This window comes from Parambassis ranga, chromosome 1 (assembly GCF_900634625.1).
Source record: "Parambassis ranga chromosome 1, fParRan2.1, whole genome shotgun sequence".
NCBI classification, from domain to species: domain Eukaryota; kingdom Metazoa; phylum Chordata; class Actinopteri; family Ambassidae; genus Parambassis; species Parambassis ranga.
The window spans coordinates 12,978,914-12,995,059 of record NC_041022.1 but is presented as its reverse complement, the minus strand read 5'-3'; the positions used below and the strand labels follow the sequence as shown (position 1 = coordinate 12,995,059).

Here is a 16,146-nt window from a genome sequence, read left to right as displayed (position 1 = left end):
TTGACCACAAAGAGCACAGTTTTGTAGTACATAACAGGAAACAGGGTTTTAACTTGCTCAAAAGAAAGCACAAAAAAGTTATTTTCTGTGCATATAGTCATGATTGTTTGTCTGTTAGAGGAAGATGGAGAGTTTGATTGGCTGCTGTTAAAAATATAAAAATTACACACAAGCATTTTATTCGTGTTTGTTCTTTTTTGTTGTCTGCATTTCATGTTTCATTGCTTCTGTGTGACTGTAAGTGCTTTTGTCTGCATGATGGCGTTGTGGTAATGCACAGACACACTTGCTCTCTGGTGGTGGGCTGCTCAGAGTGTGGGTGGTCCAGGCCAGGTGGAGGAGAGAGGGATTAACACCAGGCCTGAAGGGAAAGAGAAGGAGAGAGGGAGAGAAAATACATGATGGAGGATAAACATCTGTCCAGCAGATGTGCTGCTTAGCATACAGAGGTGGTTTTTATGAAACAGAGACGGCTTTTGTGTCATGGAGCTGTCTGACAACTGGCTGCATCGTAACTAAAATAACCACCTCTGTGACTTGATCGGTCGTTTTGTCTGAGATTTCTTTGTGTGTTTGGTCTTTTTCTGTCATTGGGTCGTACACATCACACAATAACTCCAAACACTTGCTTTGTTTGCAGGAACTCCTGCAGGCGGCTGATATAAACCAGTGATGACCAGCTGTCAAAACATGTTCACTGATGGGAGGGAATACGACAGGTTGTACACAGAGAGAGAAAAACACAGTAATTAGAAGGTTCTTTACTATCGAGCCTCATAGTTTAATAGAAAGTTCTTTAAGCAGATTTTTGCACATTTAAAATAATATATTTATTTTTTAGTTTATTCTAATTTGATACCAAGAGCCACATTATTTTAAACAGTCACAAATTAATTTTAATATCCAGGATATATTTTATTTATTTTATACTCTCTCATTAATGGATGGACAGGCGTCATGCATTAACCCTTAAAATCTGTATTACAGAAAAGTCACAAAAGAATCACAGTTATAACATTACCATGGCTGCAGTTATAGTTGCTTGCTGTATAGACAGACTTAAACTCTTATGTCTGAGATAAAATGTCTGTGAACAAAGTTGGAATTTTATTATTTTCTAAACCAGAAAAAGCTGCAGCTGTCTTCAGGATTAATTATTCAAGCACCAACAATCCCAGGTGCTTTGTTTTTGCCTGTTCACAGGATTGAACTTAAGATGTTTTTCACAGCTTTCTTAGTTGATGTATGTCAAAATATTAAAACTACTTTTCCATCATTTCAGCTTGTGCCTTTGCTTTTGAGACAAAATGGCCGTCTCTGTCTCTTCTGTTTTATTCCGTGTTTGTCCGGCGCACAGTGTATTACATGATATTTACAAAGTACTCCTTTAATGGATTTGCTTTGGTTGAGCAGGCCCTGTGGATTCTGTGTTTCTATCCATGGCAGTGTGAGTGCATCTCTGTGTGTGGTTTACAGCTGTTTACATAGCTAACAGTGGGTGAGCTCTGTTCAACAAGCCCTACCTCTGGGATTCAGGCATTCTGAAGTCCCATAAACTCTGGATGAAAGCTGAAGCCAAATTAATAAAGTTTAACGGGATAAAGATGTGGCTAGTTGCACAACATCACATTGTACATTCCCCTTTTAAATTACAGAGAGCGTGTATATTTATGAATGCTTGGGCAGTAGGTAGTTTGTTTGTACATGTCCTGTGTGAGTCCTTCAGCTGAGTCCTCATGCTTCTCATTGACCTCAGGGCTGCTCTCATAATGAGATATTAAGTTAAGCAGCGAGCCTGGAAAGGCAAACACTAATAACTGAGGCTTTACCCCGCGATCGCTGCATCTAAGTTACAATGGCAAGGTGTGTTACCTGGAACTGTTAGAGGTGATTTTCGTTGATGCTCTGGTTATTGGGTGTTATTAGCTTTTTATCCCACTTGGCACAGTAATAACTCTTGTTCTTTTGGATCCAAGCGGAGACATACACCCATCAGAGTGCAATAAATGCTGGGAAATAAAGTGCCTGGATTCCTTTAAAAACTCAGTGATGTTTCATGTAATTACTTGGACTCTGAATATAGAGAACTCTGCAGATATTAAAGTGTGTGTGGGCCTCCGTGGGGGTTTTGTGTTGGTGTGTGGTACATGGATCTGTCAAAGAACTGATTGTGTGTTTAGCATGTGTGTTCATGAGTGAGCAGCAAGTTATAAATAATAAAAAATAATAATAATAATAATAATCTGAATGACTGTCCACTGCATGTGATGACATCAGTTAAATTTGGACAAAGTTTAAAAAGGTAAAGAGATACACAGATTGCAGAAAAATGTTTTATTCAGTTTTAGTGAAAATAAGAGGTTTTTAGTATGTCTAAGTGTCTAAGTAAGTAAGTGACTGAAGGCTTCTTCCTTGATATTAATTATTTTGTTGATTTTATAATTTGATTGTATTTAATTGTATGTAATTGTATTATTTTCCATTTCTATAATAGCTTTCAGCCACATATTGCAAATAAGATGCCCCTCTGTTCATCATACTTGACATAATACTGTTATTTATTTATTTATTTAGTCCTTATTTGCAATTCAAAGGGGTAGTTTTGTCTGAAGGTGAGTCAGTGTTACTTGTGGCATGAAAGCTATTGAACAAGAAGAGGTGTGTCATATTTACGTCCTGCATGTTCAGCCTCCTCCACACTGTCATCATAGCAGCAGGTACCACAGGAACACAAGATGGAAGTTTGCAAGCACAAGAGCGTTAGGACTCCTGTTTCTTAGTGACAGTCATTTTTAAACCAGACATGGAAAAATATTACACACCACATGCTCTTTCCCTCTGAAGCTGATTACCTCAAAAATTCAAATTCAAATATTTTATTTCCATGTAAATGCATTTTAATTAATCTTTTAATTCTCATTTTAATGTTTTCTGTTTGCTTTGGCCTTTGAATCAGAATATAATGGCTGAAAGTATGAGTCTGACTCGATCACCTTTTAAAGTCCTACTCGATCCTCCATTATTTTGCTTTCATTCAACCACATGAATCATTCATGCAGAGAGCGAAAGAAATACTGAACGTTTTATTCAAACTCGCAGGATCTTTCTTTTCCACTGCAGTAACCAGAAACCATCAGAATCAAAGCATGTGTCACTGAATGGAGCTGTCACTCAGCTCACCACTGGCTCTCTGACATGAAACAGACTCCTTCATATCGTTATCCACCACCCATTCATCCTCCCTCACCCAAAAACCCAGGAAAGGTTATATTTGTATGATGGAATGGTGCTACAAAATCTGGCAGCCATATGCGGAGACATATTCAGCTTTCATGTCTTTCAACTTGGTCATTTATAAAAGAGGCTGCTCCTCCACACATGTGCACGCACCTCCCCTGGTTTCATAGTCATTGTTCTGAAGTGAATCCTAGCATTGTGTGGTTGCTGACAGTGTGCCACTCAGTGATCCCATCTGCTGCGTCTGAATGCTTGGAGGGGGTCCACAGGCTCTGTGCTGAGTATGTACAGACAACTTTGGCCTGCATTCATGTCTGTTAATGGTTCCGTGTTCACTGGTTCTTCTGACAGTAATCGTATGTCGACCTTTAGTTGGATCAGCAGTTACACTGGAGAACAGAGAAAACAGATGCAGGACAGTCATTAAAACATGAAGTTTAACGATGATGCTGACCTTATTACACCTCTCTGATTATATAGATCATCCAGGAGGTCATCCTGTAGTCGGGTTGTAGTTTCTCTTCTACTCTCAGCTTTTCTTTTGTGATCTTTGTTTTCATCCGTATTTACAAATAAATACCATACATTAGTAAAGGATAAAATTAGTTCCCAGCAGTGTGGCTACACTGTTGTTGTATCAGCACCACCTCCGCCCCATCATCTGCCTGCAGGCTCTGAGTGTAAACATGCCTCAAGGACAAGATGTTAAGTCAATCTTTACACCCTGCTGTGTTTCCTTTTGATAAAATTGCAGCTATTCTTCAATCATAATCTCTTCCATGTGAGGCAGCTGACAACACTGACACTGACAAAACGAAGGAGGCAGCCAACAACCAAACCAGAGGCTCAAAAGATCACATATGAGCAGAGGAGCGAGGGAGCGAGGGCGAAGGAGAGCGTGCTTTTTTTTTAGAGGCCTGAGAGTCAACCAGGGTGGTCCTCCACTGCATACTCAGATGTGAAGCTTGTCAACACAGCAACAGAAAACATCCATGTCACAGCTGCAGACAGAAGAGAGCACAGCCAGCCACTCCTGTGAAAGGTAAACAGATCGATACCACTTGGTAGAGTCACTGGAACATTGCCTGAGGTTTTCCTTTGCTCTTTCTCACTGTCCTGAGTTCGGCGTACAGGGCGGCGGTGTGTTTTGTGAAACACACTGGTCAGAGTGTGTGTGGGGATCACACTGACTTCCCCTCCTCAGCTGTTTGTTTTTGATGATTCTGGCCTTCCACTTTTGTTCCTTAAAAAACAGATCACTGTTGGATGTAAAACATTTGAGACTGACACAAAAGTTTAATTCAAAGACATTCAGTCATGATAAAGAAAGAACTATTTCTAATTTCTTCCTGCTCCTGGTTTGGGTTTCCAGCACCTGTCAGCTCCACTTTTTTATGAGCACCGGAGGGAGAAGTGGATACAGAGCAGCAGGGTGAAGCAGCTTGGAAGGTGGAGAAGCAGAGAACGGGGAGGAGGAGAGGAAAGAGGGATATTTGTGATATTTATGGCTTGCAGGGTGGCACACAGCACAGCATTGTGTGCTATACTGCAGAGGCATCCAGAGAGGAAATCATCCAGACTTCTCTTTCCAGCAGCACAGGACAGACACAGCTGCCTTCAGTTTGTCAAACAGCTTGAATTTAGTACATTTTAATTATAATTCATAAAGACAGCTTCTTCACTCTCCCTGTACAGTGACGATCACGGCAACAAGTGGCATTTAGTAAAATGTTTAACACAAAATCACTGGAATGTGAAATGAGTTTAATGATGACACAGAAAAGTACATCTACTGTAATGCACGTAGCATGGGGGGCTATCGAGTGGAGGCTGTCAGTGGTACTAATGGAGTGGCTGAAGGAGCAGAACAGGATGAAAACAAATGGCTGCTCTTCACCCATTCAACATACTTGCTGGGTTATTAACAAATTAAAGGTAAAGCTTACTTTGACCTGGCTCACATTGCTGATGGTTGGTTTGCATGTCTGATGGAGACATACACTGTGCAGATAGTCTCTGTGGTTTTAAGCTACACAACATCAAGAAAGGCAAAGGAGCGAGAGCTTGCTGCTGTGTTTATGAGAAATTAATGAGGCCATACATAGGTGACTATACAGTGTACAGTTTACTCAGAGAACCTGGTGTGCTGCCAAAGACGGAGACAGCAGGAAAAAAAAATCTTCCGGATAAACACTGAGTGGAGTCATTATTGAAACTGTCTGTCAGTAAGAAGGTGTCATGATTATTGATGATATGTGTAGAACATGTTCATTGTGTGTGCAACTTTTAAAAAGGCAGCAGGAAGGACATTTATCTTTCTTTGCTTTGGTTTCATCTTTTACCTTTATTTAGTTGACCTTCGATAAAACGCAGTGATGCTGATCCACTCCTTCAGTACAATGTTTCTCTCGTCTGGATAAATGATGAGCTCATATCTGCAGCTTTGTGTTTCCATTCCCAGAGCAACACACACACACCCTCTGTCATATTTCCTGTCACAGGACTCATGTTACAGTATGTCTACAGTATGTCCATCTCACTGACTTAAATGGGCCACCCTCCATAGAGATAAATGGACTAAAGCGGGGGACATCTATGTGAATAAAACTGAATATTAGTGAGCATGTCAGGAAAAGTCAAGTGCTCCCTGAGGGGTTATTAAGGTAAACAGACACATCACCCTTACACCGGAGTCGGTGGAGGTTTAACCTCTGTGCATTGAAATGCATTGTTAAATGTAACAAAAGCTCATTTAAACAGCTGATTTTAGTCTGGCTGTCACTCTTAGTGAAAACATGTTAAACTAATCCCAGCAGAAGTTTTTAATATTTAAAAAATATATACAAATGCTGCATTAAAATACTGCAGCACAGCAACATAGATTTGTCCTCATACTGGTACATACATTTTATTCTCTGTTTTTAAGAACAACTTTTTCTGTTGTAGAAAAATTTATATATTTTTCTGAACCCCACGCACAGGGATGTTGTATCACTTAAAGAAAACGTAACTTATAATAAGAAAAAAAAAGCTAAAGCTGCAGCAGTGTCGTCATGATTGATATTTTTTTGTTTGCACATTAGGCCTGTATCAACCTGCTGTCTAATGATTATTTCATTTTGTTTATTCTCCTCACAATTTACTGTTATTTTAGTAATACTTTATATGATTTTGTATGTGTATATTTTCACATTTAACATTACAAATAATAATTTCTTTTAGAATTTAATCTTTTAAAAATGTCTCAAAGGTTTTGTACTTTAATAAAAAAGAACTTCAAACTTTAAATAAAGCTGTATTTATGTTTTATTGAAATGATAAAGAAAAAACATAGACTAAAATATTGTGAAATATCCTGTGCTTCAGTATTCATATTGTACACATATTTGTATTTAGCATTTTAAAAAAAGCATTTAAAGCCAGTATCAGTCCTCGGCTCTTCATAATTTAGAGACGGGCATCATTAAGTTACATTAAATTAAATTAAACTGGAGGACACTTTAATGATCCCAGTGGGGAAAACGGGCAGCTGAGAAACCGGGAAGTTGGCCATCACTCCGTGGAGAGAGACAGGACGCACGAACGTGGAGACAGAGGCGCAGCGTTCCGCGTCCAAATGTTCAAATGTGAGACAGGAAGGCACATTTTTGGAGAGAAGCGAAGACAGCGCTGGTATGATGCTGCTTACAGGTGGCCTGCTGGAGCTAACGTGGGACCCCAGACCGCTTCCTGTGCACAGATCTCGGTAAAAAGCAGAACTCATCCCGTGCGCTCCGAGGAGAGGACACGCAGGCAGCAGGCCGCGCTCCTGCGCTCTGGAGTCCTTCGATCCAAAATAAAGATCTTGTCTCTTAAAACGTTTCCTCCGACGAAGAAAACTCCCGTTTTCAAACATGTCTGCTGACATGGGATCCAGGGTCCAGTAATTCCCTTTCCCCGGGTTTCCTGGCTCCCGGGGCATTTTTATGAAGCAGTCATTCAACGACAAGTTGTGGCGGATCGAGTTCTGCCACGCAGGAAACTTTTCCCGGTAATAAGGGAAGCGCTGGCTGATAAACTCACAGATCTCACTGAGGGTGAGTCTCTTCTTCGGGCTCTGAAGGATGGCCATGGTGATGAGAGCGATGTAGGAGTACGGAGGCTTCACTGAGGCGGTTCTCCTGCCTGGACCATCCCGCAGGCTGACTACAAACTCACCCCCTTCACGCACTTGAGGAGTGAAGGATGCAGCGCGCCGTTCCGAGTCTGCATCACCCTCATTGAACACGGAAACATCTGTGCGCTTCACCTCCTCACTACAGTCAGTGTGACCCTGCGCGTCACTGTCCCCCTCATCCATGCGTTTGCTGTCTAAGGCCATGGTCCGGAGAGACCGGCGGGACGGCGGCCCCAACAGGCGAGATCAGCGCCTGTGCAGGACAGAAAAAGCGCGGAAGACCCCCTTCCTCCTTTTCATTCACAAAAAAAGAAGTTGCGCATCAGACTGCATCTTTGACTTTCCAACCTCCCACTCCAGACTTCTTCCTCCTCCTCTTCCTCGTGTGTTCATTGAAAAACAAGCAGATCTGAGCGCTGACTGGATGTTTTTTCTCCAGTAATCTTAGAATAAGCATAAAATGTTGACTTTTCTCAGAATTCTGTGAATATTTACTTTAGAATTAACAGTTTTATTTTTAGAAAATAAACTTAACCCAGAACTCTGAGGAAAAAGTCAGAATCATGACTTTATAACAAAAAATAATAGTTCAGACAAACTCAATCTAACATTCATGATTTGGAGCTTTTTGCCTTCAGTAGAGAAAAGCTTACTTCATGAGTAAATGTGGCTGCACTGTGTGTGTGAAGAGTGCAGCAGGTAAGTCTGTTTTTGGAATATGCTCCACACGAGCTCATGAGTTTTACTGAGCCTGATCCTATCTTTTTATGTTGTTGGCTTAGATGCAGTGCTTATTTCCTTCAGTTCTCCTCATTGCCGAGACGTAATCCATTTTGAAATAATAGCTGTGCTGTATCAATCCGTGTGAGGCCACCTCCTGGCAAATGGGCCTGCACTGCATGGTGGGCTGAGGACACTGTGGGAAGTCTCATTACTGAACGTTTCCCCCCTCTCACTGTACTTTAATGTCATGTGTGCACCCCCCGAAACTATTATATGATGTTATAATCATTGCACTGTTAGTCAGGGGTTTATGCCGGCTGTAGGCCTTAGATACAAAAACCAGGCAACCTATTAGTTGGTTAGTAATGAATTTAATACACACAAAAACCCACACGATAATCTAGTTTTTTTTAAATCACAACAAACAGCAACACTGAGGAAGTCAGTGTCCCAATTTAACCAGCAAAAAATATATACAATACTGTTCAAACATCAAGAAAAAAACACTTCAACCACAGTTAGAAACAACAACAAAGACAACAAAATAAATATCTTCATTTAACATGAGTAACTAAACCTGTGCCTACTCAGCACAGCAGACAGTAGCTGTCAGGGTCAGGAAGAGTCAATTTTTTGTAGTTAATAACAGTAAATATGCAGCTGTCAGGCCCCGGCGAGCACAGTACACAAACCACACTGTCACTATTTAGATAAAGAGTGTCAACAATCACAACTAAACTTTCCACTGAATGTGTTTCACGTCTGACACTTCAGTGTCCACAAATGGTGCTCAGTTCTGCTACAAACGCTGTCTGCACAGCCAGTGTAGAAAAGTGCAAACATAAGTTTAAACACTTTTATGATTTAAGCACAGAAGTTTTACTGTTTTTGTCTGCAGCACCTGAGCGCTAAAGAGCCTCAGTGCTGTTTTTGATACCAGTGACACCAATTTACCTCAGGTCGAGGCTGGAGGCTGGTGCTTGTAGTGATCTGTAAAAGACTGCAGGAGCAGAGAGGTGTCATGTTGAATTGTTGTATGCAGAGCTGGGTCACATGTGGACATAAAAACTCTGTTCACTAGTTGGTGTGTTTCCGCTGAGCTGAGGTCATCCTCACAAAGTTTCCACACTTGAGGCAGCACGAGTTGGTGTTGCTCTCTTTCCTTGGAATATGCCAGCAGTTGACGCAGCGCACTCGGTACTTTTTATACCTATAAGTGTCAAAGAAGACAAAAAAAAATACAGAGCAGTGGTTTAAATGTTGTCCAGGTGTTATCATGAATGCTGCTTTGTTGGTATTTGTTTTTGTTTTTGGATCGTCAGAACCACGACATCCTCTTCTCAGAATCTGTGCTCATTGCTTCAGGTTTAAAATCATAAATGTAACATTTTCTGATGATTTTCAAAACACTGACGATGCAGCAGTGTTAGTATGAGCTACCTTATCCCGCAGGCATTACAGAGTGGGGTCCCGTCCTCTGCATCTCTCCACATGGGGGTCTTCCTGGTGCAGCACGATGCACAGACTTTACCCTCTTTGAAACGGAGAGGAAACACAAGTTAGTGAATAACTTCTTGTCAGACATCAGGAGGGACTTGCAGTGCTACCAAAAGATTTCTAGGACTGAATGCTGCATTTATTTTGTATTCTCTGCATTATATTACACTATTTAGTGTTTACTGTAATGTTTCTGCCACATTTTCCTGTGAATTAATAGCATTAGAGATTAAAGCAGCATAACAGTGTTTGGTCTTAAACCTAGAAAAGTGTATGCAAATGCCCGATTGTGAACAATTAACAATTTCAAATGGAAAGGAGGAGAAATTATATTGACTGATAGTACAGTCTGACACTATGAAAATGCATCTGTTAACTTCACAATCCTCCCATCTTGCTTTCAGTAACTGCAACCGCTAAAAACACAATTCATCTAACTTGTAAAAAGAAAAAAAACTAAATTAATTTATTCCTATTTTAACGTTTGCTTCTGTCTTTGCCGTCGTACTGATTTTAGTGATTACTGATTTTTTGTTGTTGACATTTATTAACATATTTATTCATTATCTCCATTTTCCTCCCAAAAAGTACTGATCAGTCTTTTCAGGCCTCTGACAGGCACCGTTTGGTGACATGTTGCAGTAGCGACCTCTAGTGGAGATAATGGGCTCAAATATATACACAGTGCACTATAGTATATACATTATTATTTTTAATACAGTGGTGAGGCTGCAGGTGCATCCACAGGTAAAGGTTTAAAGGAGTGTCCTTATTGGACAGTACAGGTGTTGCAGGTGTTGCTTACTTGAAACATTAATGGTCAGGTCATTCTCCTCGTCTGAGCTGCTCGTTCTGAGCGATTTCTGGGATGTCCGTGTCCTCGGCCTCAGCTTTCGCTTGCCGAACTCCGTGCTTTATGGGCACACAGACAGCAGAAACCAGTACTTCATAGGAATAGTGCCTTTCAATGTTAGAATCTGATGTACTTACCTGTACTTTGAAGTTATGAGCAGACGACACTGTTCCTTGTTGTCGTCTAGCTCTCTGTCCATCCTGAACGACACTCCCTGGAAGTCTGAGTCCTGGATATCAACACTGCGGCTGGGACGAGGTTGTTTTCTTGGCGTTTTGGCTCGCCACTGCCGTGTAGGTGCAACATCAGTTTCCTCCTTGTGCTCTGTCAAAATGTCCGGTTCTGATGTTGTAGAAGACGCATAACAGCTGGATGGATTTAGCTGGGCAGCTTCTCTGGGAGACTCTGGCTTGTTTGGTGTAAGATTATCATCTTGTTTTGAAGACAAGTGACAACTATCTGCTGACTGTGATGAAGCTGGGACAGAGTGTGGAGGGGGCAGCTGGACAGGCTCAGCAGACAGAGTAATGTTTGCATTGTGGTCTAGTGTCAGCCCTGGCTTTAAGAGAGGTAAAGGGTCCTCATCGGTAGAATGTAAAGTGAGGTAGTTATTTAAACAGACACTGGGCATGTGTGCAGGTGTGTCCATGTTGTCCTGTTCAGAAGAGGAATCATCTTTTTTACACTCCTGTTTCCACTCCAATTGTCCTATAACACTGAACTTGACCTCATTGTGGTGAACTTGCAAAAACATTGGGCCTTTGTCCTCCAACAACTCTGCTCTAAGAGTGTCTTCTTCGAGCATTTTCTCAGCTGTGTGTGGTTGAACAGTACAGCCGACTTCAGGCTCGATCTCACAGGACTGCAGTTTATAACCAGCTCCTGCACAGTCCTGCGTCACATCTCCCACAGGACTGACAGAACTACTGATTTCATCTTTGAACAGAGGTGCAGAAGTGCTCTCAACTCTGTCACCTCTAACTCCCTCCTCTGCCGCGTCTGGTGGTGATCGGCTTAATTCTGTGGTGCTTGATGCTGATTTTGAGCCTGGCGGTAGATCTTTTTGATGAAGCAGCCTTTCACAGTGAAGGTTGATCAGACTCAGGACTTTCCAGGGGCTCCTGCATTCTCTTTGTGATTCAACCAAATTCCTGCTGTGACCCTCTTCGTCTACTTTTTTCAGCTGACTGTACAGCAACATGTGAGACAAACCGTGCTGACAGGAACCATCAAGTGATTCTGCATCTTCTCCTTTAATCACTAAAGGGTCTTTCTTTGTCTCACTAAGCTGTGTGGAGGGTTGATCTGTGGGGTGTCTGCTGTGGGTCGGGGATGACAGCTTGGAAACTTCTTGGAAAAGATAGAAGAGAGCTGAATGGGAGTCCTCATGTTCCACTGTGCTTTGTTTTTCCTGGAAGGAGGCAGCTTGCGTTGTCGGTCCTGTGCTCATGCTGAGGCTGTGTCTGCATCATAAACAAAAACAGATTTGAGATGAGCAGTTTCAAGCCTATATGTATAATATGTAAAACTGTAGTAATTGTATGTTTCCTTGAGGGGGTGCTGGTATGTGTGTCTGTCTTGACTCTTTGAGTTAATGTGATGTCCAATTTCCTGACTGTAAAACATTTAAAAGAGACAAAGAGGAAAACAGATTGATTGAGGTTGAGCTAAGTAAGCTAGCTGGTGACACAAAGCAAGCTAGGCCCGTGTTTGTTTTTGTTTCCTAACAGTGTACAACAATACCATATCATTTTCCAAAATACACTGGACATATGAGATGGTGTCAAAGGAAGCTGCTCTGCTGTTGGTTTATTAAAAAGCCAGATAAGCTTCGGTTGCAGTCTTCTTTGAAAATAAATAAAGTTTTTAATTTCAAAGTGCTAATATTTAATGATCATATTGCTGACTAGGTCACCCCTAACACTAACTCACCGGAAAGAATGTAACGAGTCTCGGTAGAAGTTCAAAAAAGTTCTGGAACACAGAAATGTTACAGAAATGTTGCACCTTGTACGTTCTAGAACGTCGCAGGTGGTTTTGGCGGTTGTTTCAGGTTGGAGTGTCGCGAGCGCACAGATATTGAATCAATATGAACTCGTTGATCACAATCAGCGCCTGAATGTCGTTGTCTCATATGTGCATGAGCACGTTTTAGTGAAGGTGAACCAACAGTGTTAGTATTTAAAACCAAGTTAATAGGAGAACTAGCACCCGGAATTATTGATTTAAATTTGTACATAGCCTAATGGTAATCAATTTATCGTCTGTGATCGTATCGATCTTTTGACCTGTCATGACTAACCGCGGCTCCATCATGTGGGCCTCAGAGGCTCAAACAGAGGTCAGAGTTTGAAACTTACTGAGCTCTGCTGCTCACCTTCGATCCTCAGACTGATCACCTTCGATCTGAAGTGTGCCCTGCAGACTCACCAGAGAACGATCGAGCTCAAGCTGCCATGACCTGATAGTGTGGCTCTTTTTTTTTCTTTTCTTTTCTTTTTTTTACCAACGCGGGTGTTCCCGGTTTGCTAGATTACACCGCCTGGGTATAAAGCAGTGAGCTCACTGACAGCTTCACTTTCATTGAGCAGCTGCTGCACTTGGGCCTCATATCTGCAGGTAAACTCACTAACGACAACTAAGCTGCTAGGCTACTCAAAGGGTAAATTAACCATGATTATTCGAGTTTAGGTCCCACGATCAAAGCTGCATTTCTTGCCTGCGGTGCGATGTTTATGCTAGAAGTCATGATCCACTCAGGAAGATCCACGCACTCTGAAGTAGTCTGGGTGTGAATCGGTAGAAAATAGTTCCAACATGAAAAGCCTCACAGCGAGGTGATCACAATGAGAAACGCATCCAGGCATAGTGTTTTTACCTCTCCTCAGTATCACTGTTTTCATCATTTTAAAATGGACTGATTCACCCATTCTGATCTGTGGCCCTGACATGACTCACAGCACGTTTGGATTAATACAGCCATGATCTCCCAAAAAACACTTCTTTGTTGTTTCATCTGCTCCCAATATAGTGGAGAGAATGGAGTAATGTGTTTGGGACTCACACAATAGATGAAGAGCAGAATATTTGATGTTGGCAGTGAGCTATAAACCAAGTTTTGAAGGATTCCGGTTAATGAACATTCTTCGTTCAAAAGCTTCTTTAAAACAGATTTTATTGCACAAATTTAAATAGCTCTCATTCTTCAGACATAAACAACTTACTTACATTTGTGCGCAAGTACAGTAGACTTCAGTAAAGAGGGTAGATGTGATTCTATGGTAACACAAAGCCTGAATACTTCAAAACTCATCTCCGTCCTCCTCATCCTGCTCTGGATCCAAACATCACCTGACTGACCCACAGTCACGTCATGTCTGAAGTGCACTCTCCACCTGAGTGTTGTGAAATGTTTGTAGCACATACACGATAAGTTGCAACAGTCTAAAATCTGATTTCTTTTTGAGCATTTGAGAAACACTCTTCACAATAACATGTGGTTCTTCTGAGGTGTATGGCTGAACGGTCAGTGTGTACTTCTTGCTAAGACATCACAACATCTACAAATGAACACAAAAAAGGAAATGCATATCATTTCAGATGAGTGAAACAGGGCGATTATGATGGAGTGGACAAAATAGGTTGTGCGTATATGAGCTGTAACACGGAATGTTCCACAGACTTGCTTGTCTGTTGTTTTTTTTAAAAACATTTCACGAAACCGAACGACATGTTGAAGCTGGCCTGAGAACGTGCCACATAAATAAACACATGATCACAGTTTGTTTTTGCAAGTAACCATTGACATCACCTCCAGTGAGACTCGTGTAGTGTCTGACTGCGCAATCTCATCTGCAGGCCTGTCCTCTCATCGGTTTACTGTGGAATTTATCAGTTTTCAATGTCTTGGAAGTTGCTACGGACTTTACTAAAAGCCGTGCATCTCTTCATTGTCGCCCCCTCACTCAACCAGCACACATGACGTCTAGCTCACAGCATTTCTTCCCCCGTGTTCTTCGTCTTCTCCTATCCTCAATGAGGTTTGGGAACATGGCCGTCGACATAGAAGTTCCTGGTGACTTTAGGCAAAGTGAGCTCGATGCCGTCAAGCTCCTGTGTGAGGATGATCTGACATCCCAACCGGGAATTCTCCTGAAGCATGGGCGCCATATCAAGCATGTCCTCCTCCCTATAAAAACCACCATGGATTAGTGGAAAAGACCAAACACCGGTTAAAGCTCTAGCGTAATTAGTAGACCTACCGCTCCTCAGGTTCTGGCAGTTTATCAAAATGGGGCCCGCTCACATAGACGTGACATGTTGAGCAGGCCAGTGATGCCTCACAGGCTCCTAATAAAACATAAACACAAATGTCAAGCAGTGATAATACAAAACAGCACATATACGTTCAGCTGCATCAACACCCGCCTTCCAGGTCAATGCCATGCTTGTGAGCCAGATACAGGACGTTATCTCCCACTTTGGCCTTCACTGGGATCCTCTGGCCAGTTCGATCTACATACACCACGTTGACCCTGAAACGGCAGACATTAAACTATTTAAACAAGAAATAATGACTAATTAAGAAAATCATTCAGGGGCATTTGCATTGCATTAAGACTCACAGCAGCCAGGTGACTTGTTAAAAGAAGTCGTTACAGTGTCGTTTTTTATGATGCCACCACCTTTTAAATTCAAATTTAACTGCTTGTTATTCATTATATAGGATTAAATGTAGCCCCCAGTGACTTTTTGATCCAATTAATCGAGCTGTAAATTCATCAATTCCATTATCATTTCACAAGTTCTGGTAAGCTTACACATCGTCTGCGTCCTCTGCATTGGAGCTGCCCTCCTCACTGTGGTACAGACCTTTAAAAAGACAAGCATGGACATCAGCTCTGTGAGTATTTAAAGCGTAGATACTGAAGTTTCCTGTCACCGAGCCGGATGGGAGTTTTACTTGTTGCACAAGTTTCACGTCCTCAACTGGGACTGCTGGAGTGAAGTTACACAAGTGTTATTAAGCGGACTTTCGACTCAACTAATTACTGATGAATTTCGACCACCGGGCAGCCAAACTTAGCTGGCATCGTCCGTCTCTTAAACTCCGGTGGAAAAGAAGTTAAAACCACTTTCTCAGACTTATTGTAAACAAACCAGCCAAGAAGCAGCTTCTGGTGAGGGCTAAAAAGTATTAGCAAGCTGCATCACTCACCTATGCTCGTCTGTAAGTGTCGATTTATCGTCCGAAAACTATCGAAGGAGGCTCTCCTTTGTAAATCAGCTACATTCTTCCCACAGCTCTTTAATTTGTACAGTGGACATGTGCTACAATCCGGTATAACCCGAGAAAGTCTCAAAGTCAGCCCCATGCTCGACCGGACTGCAGCGGAGGCCGCCATGACTCTGTTTTGGTCACATGAGCGAAAGCAACCAATAGGAAAGGAGCTATGGCGGCAGGCGGCACTGCGGTTGCGGTGCGCTGGTCTGACAGCAGAGGGCGCTGCTGCCTCACCGAGGAAAGACATGATGTAAATAAGATTATTTACTCGTCAGAAGTTTAATTTGTAACACTGGATGACGTCAAATTAATCGCATACTTTATATCTAAAGCCATGAGGTAAATGTAGATACACAATAGGCACAACATTCTGGCATACAGGTGACAGGTATGGCC

The 16,146-nt window shown here is 41.9% G+C and overlaps 3 protein-coding genes across 4 annotated transcripts; all 3 read right to left on the bottom strand.

The window, feature by feature from the left end:
• Positions 1-6,604: 6,604 nt before the first annotated feature.
• On the bottom strand, positions 6,605-7,673 carry LOC114435898 (forkhead box protein D1-like). The gene has a single exon (XM_028405868.1). The coding sequence runs from the start codon at positions 7,595-7,597 to the stop codon at positions 6,716-6,718; it is 882 nt and encodes a 293-aa protein (XP_028261669.1). The 5' UTR covers positions 7,598-7,673; the 3' UTR covers positions 6,605-6,715.
• Positions 7,674-9,098: 1,425 nt separating this feature from the next.
• Positions 9,099-12,960, bottom strand: zglp1 (zinc finger GATA like protein 1). Of its 2 annotated transcripts, none has more exons than XM_028405683.1 (5): positions 12,897-12,960; positions 10,604-11,929; positions 10,419-10,525; positions 9,557-9,650; positions 9,099-9,326 (listed from the first exon to the last, which is right to left on the bottom strand). In XM_028405683.1, the coding sequence occupies exons 2-5, from the start codon at positions 11,914-11,916 to the stop codon at positions 9,194-9,196; spliced, it is 1,647 nt and encodes a 548-aa protein (XP_028261484.1). In that variant the 5' UTR covers positions 11,917-11,929; positions 12,897-12,960; the 3' UTR covers positions 9,099-9,193. The 2 variants fall into 2 exon arrangements, with proteins under 2 accessions (XP_028261484.1, XP_028261476.1); XM_028405675.1 differs by having other exon boundaries at positions 12,827-12,932.
• Positions 12,961-13,624: 664 nt separating this feature from the next.
• Positions 13,625-15,878, bottom strand: fdx2 (ferredoxin 2). The gene is made up of 5 exons (XM_028405961.1): positions 15,685-15,878; positions 15,287-15,338; positions 14,895-15,001; positions 14,729-14,816; positions 13,625-14,655 (listed from the first exon to the last, which is right to left on the bottom strand). The coding sequence occupies exons 1-5, from the start codon at positions 15,869-15,871 to the stop codon at positions 14,499-14,501; spliced, it is 591 nt and encodes a 196-aa protein (XP_028261762.1). The 5' UTR covers positions 15,872-15,878; the 3' UTR covers positions 13,625-14,498.
• Positions 15,879-16,146: the final 268 nt, after the last annotated feature.

Excerpts from the sequence above, each read along its gene's own strand:
- fdx2 (XM_028405961.1), bottom strand. The coding sequence starts at position 15,871 with ATGGCGGCCTCCGCTGCAGTCCGGTCGAGCATGGGGCTGACTTTGAGA. Across the intron at positions 15,339-15,684 it reads ACACTTACAGACGAGCATAG|GTCTGTACCACAGTGAGGAG; the intron begins GTGAGTGATGCA and ends GTCTTTTTAAAG. Across the intron at positions 14,817-14,894 it reads GCATGGCATTGACCTGGAAG|GAGCCTGTGAGGCATCACTG; the intron begins GCGGGTGTTGAT and ends ATGTTTTATTAG.
- zglp1 (XM_028405683.1), bottom strand. The coding sequence starts at position 11,916 with ATGAGCACAGGACCGACAACGCAAGCTGCCTCCTTCCAGGAAAAACAA. Across the intron at positions 10,526-10,603 it reads CTCATAACTTCAAAGTACAG|CACGGAGTTCGGCAAGCGAA; the intron begins GTAAGTACATCA and ends GTGCCCATAAAG. Across the intron at positions 9,651-10,418 it reads CCTGACCATTAATGTTTCAA|AGGGTAAAGTCTGTGCATCG; the intron begins GTAAGCAACACC and ends TCCGTTTCAAAG.
- LOC114435898 (XM_028405868.1), bottom strand. The coding sequence starts at position 7,597 with ATGGCCTTAGACAGCAAACGCATGGATGAGGGGGACAGTGACGCGCAG.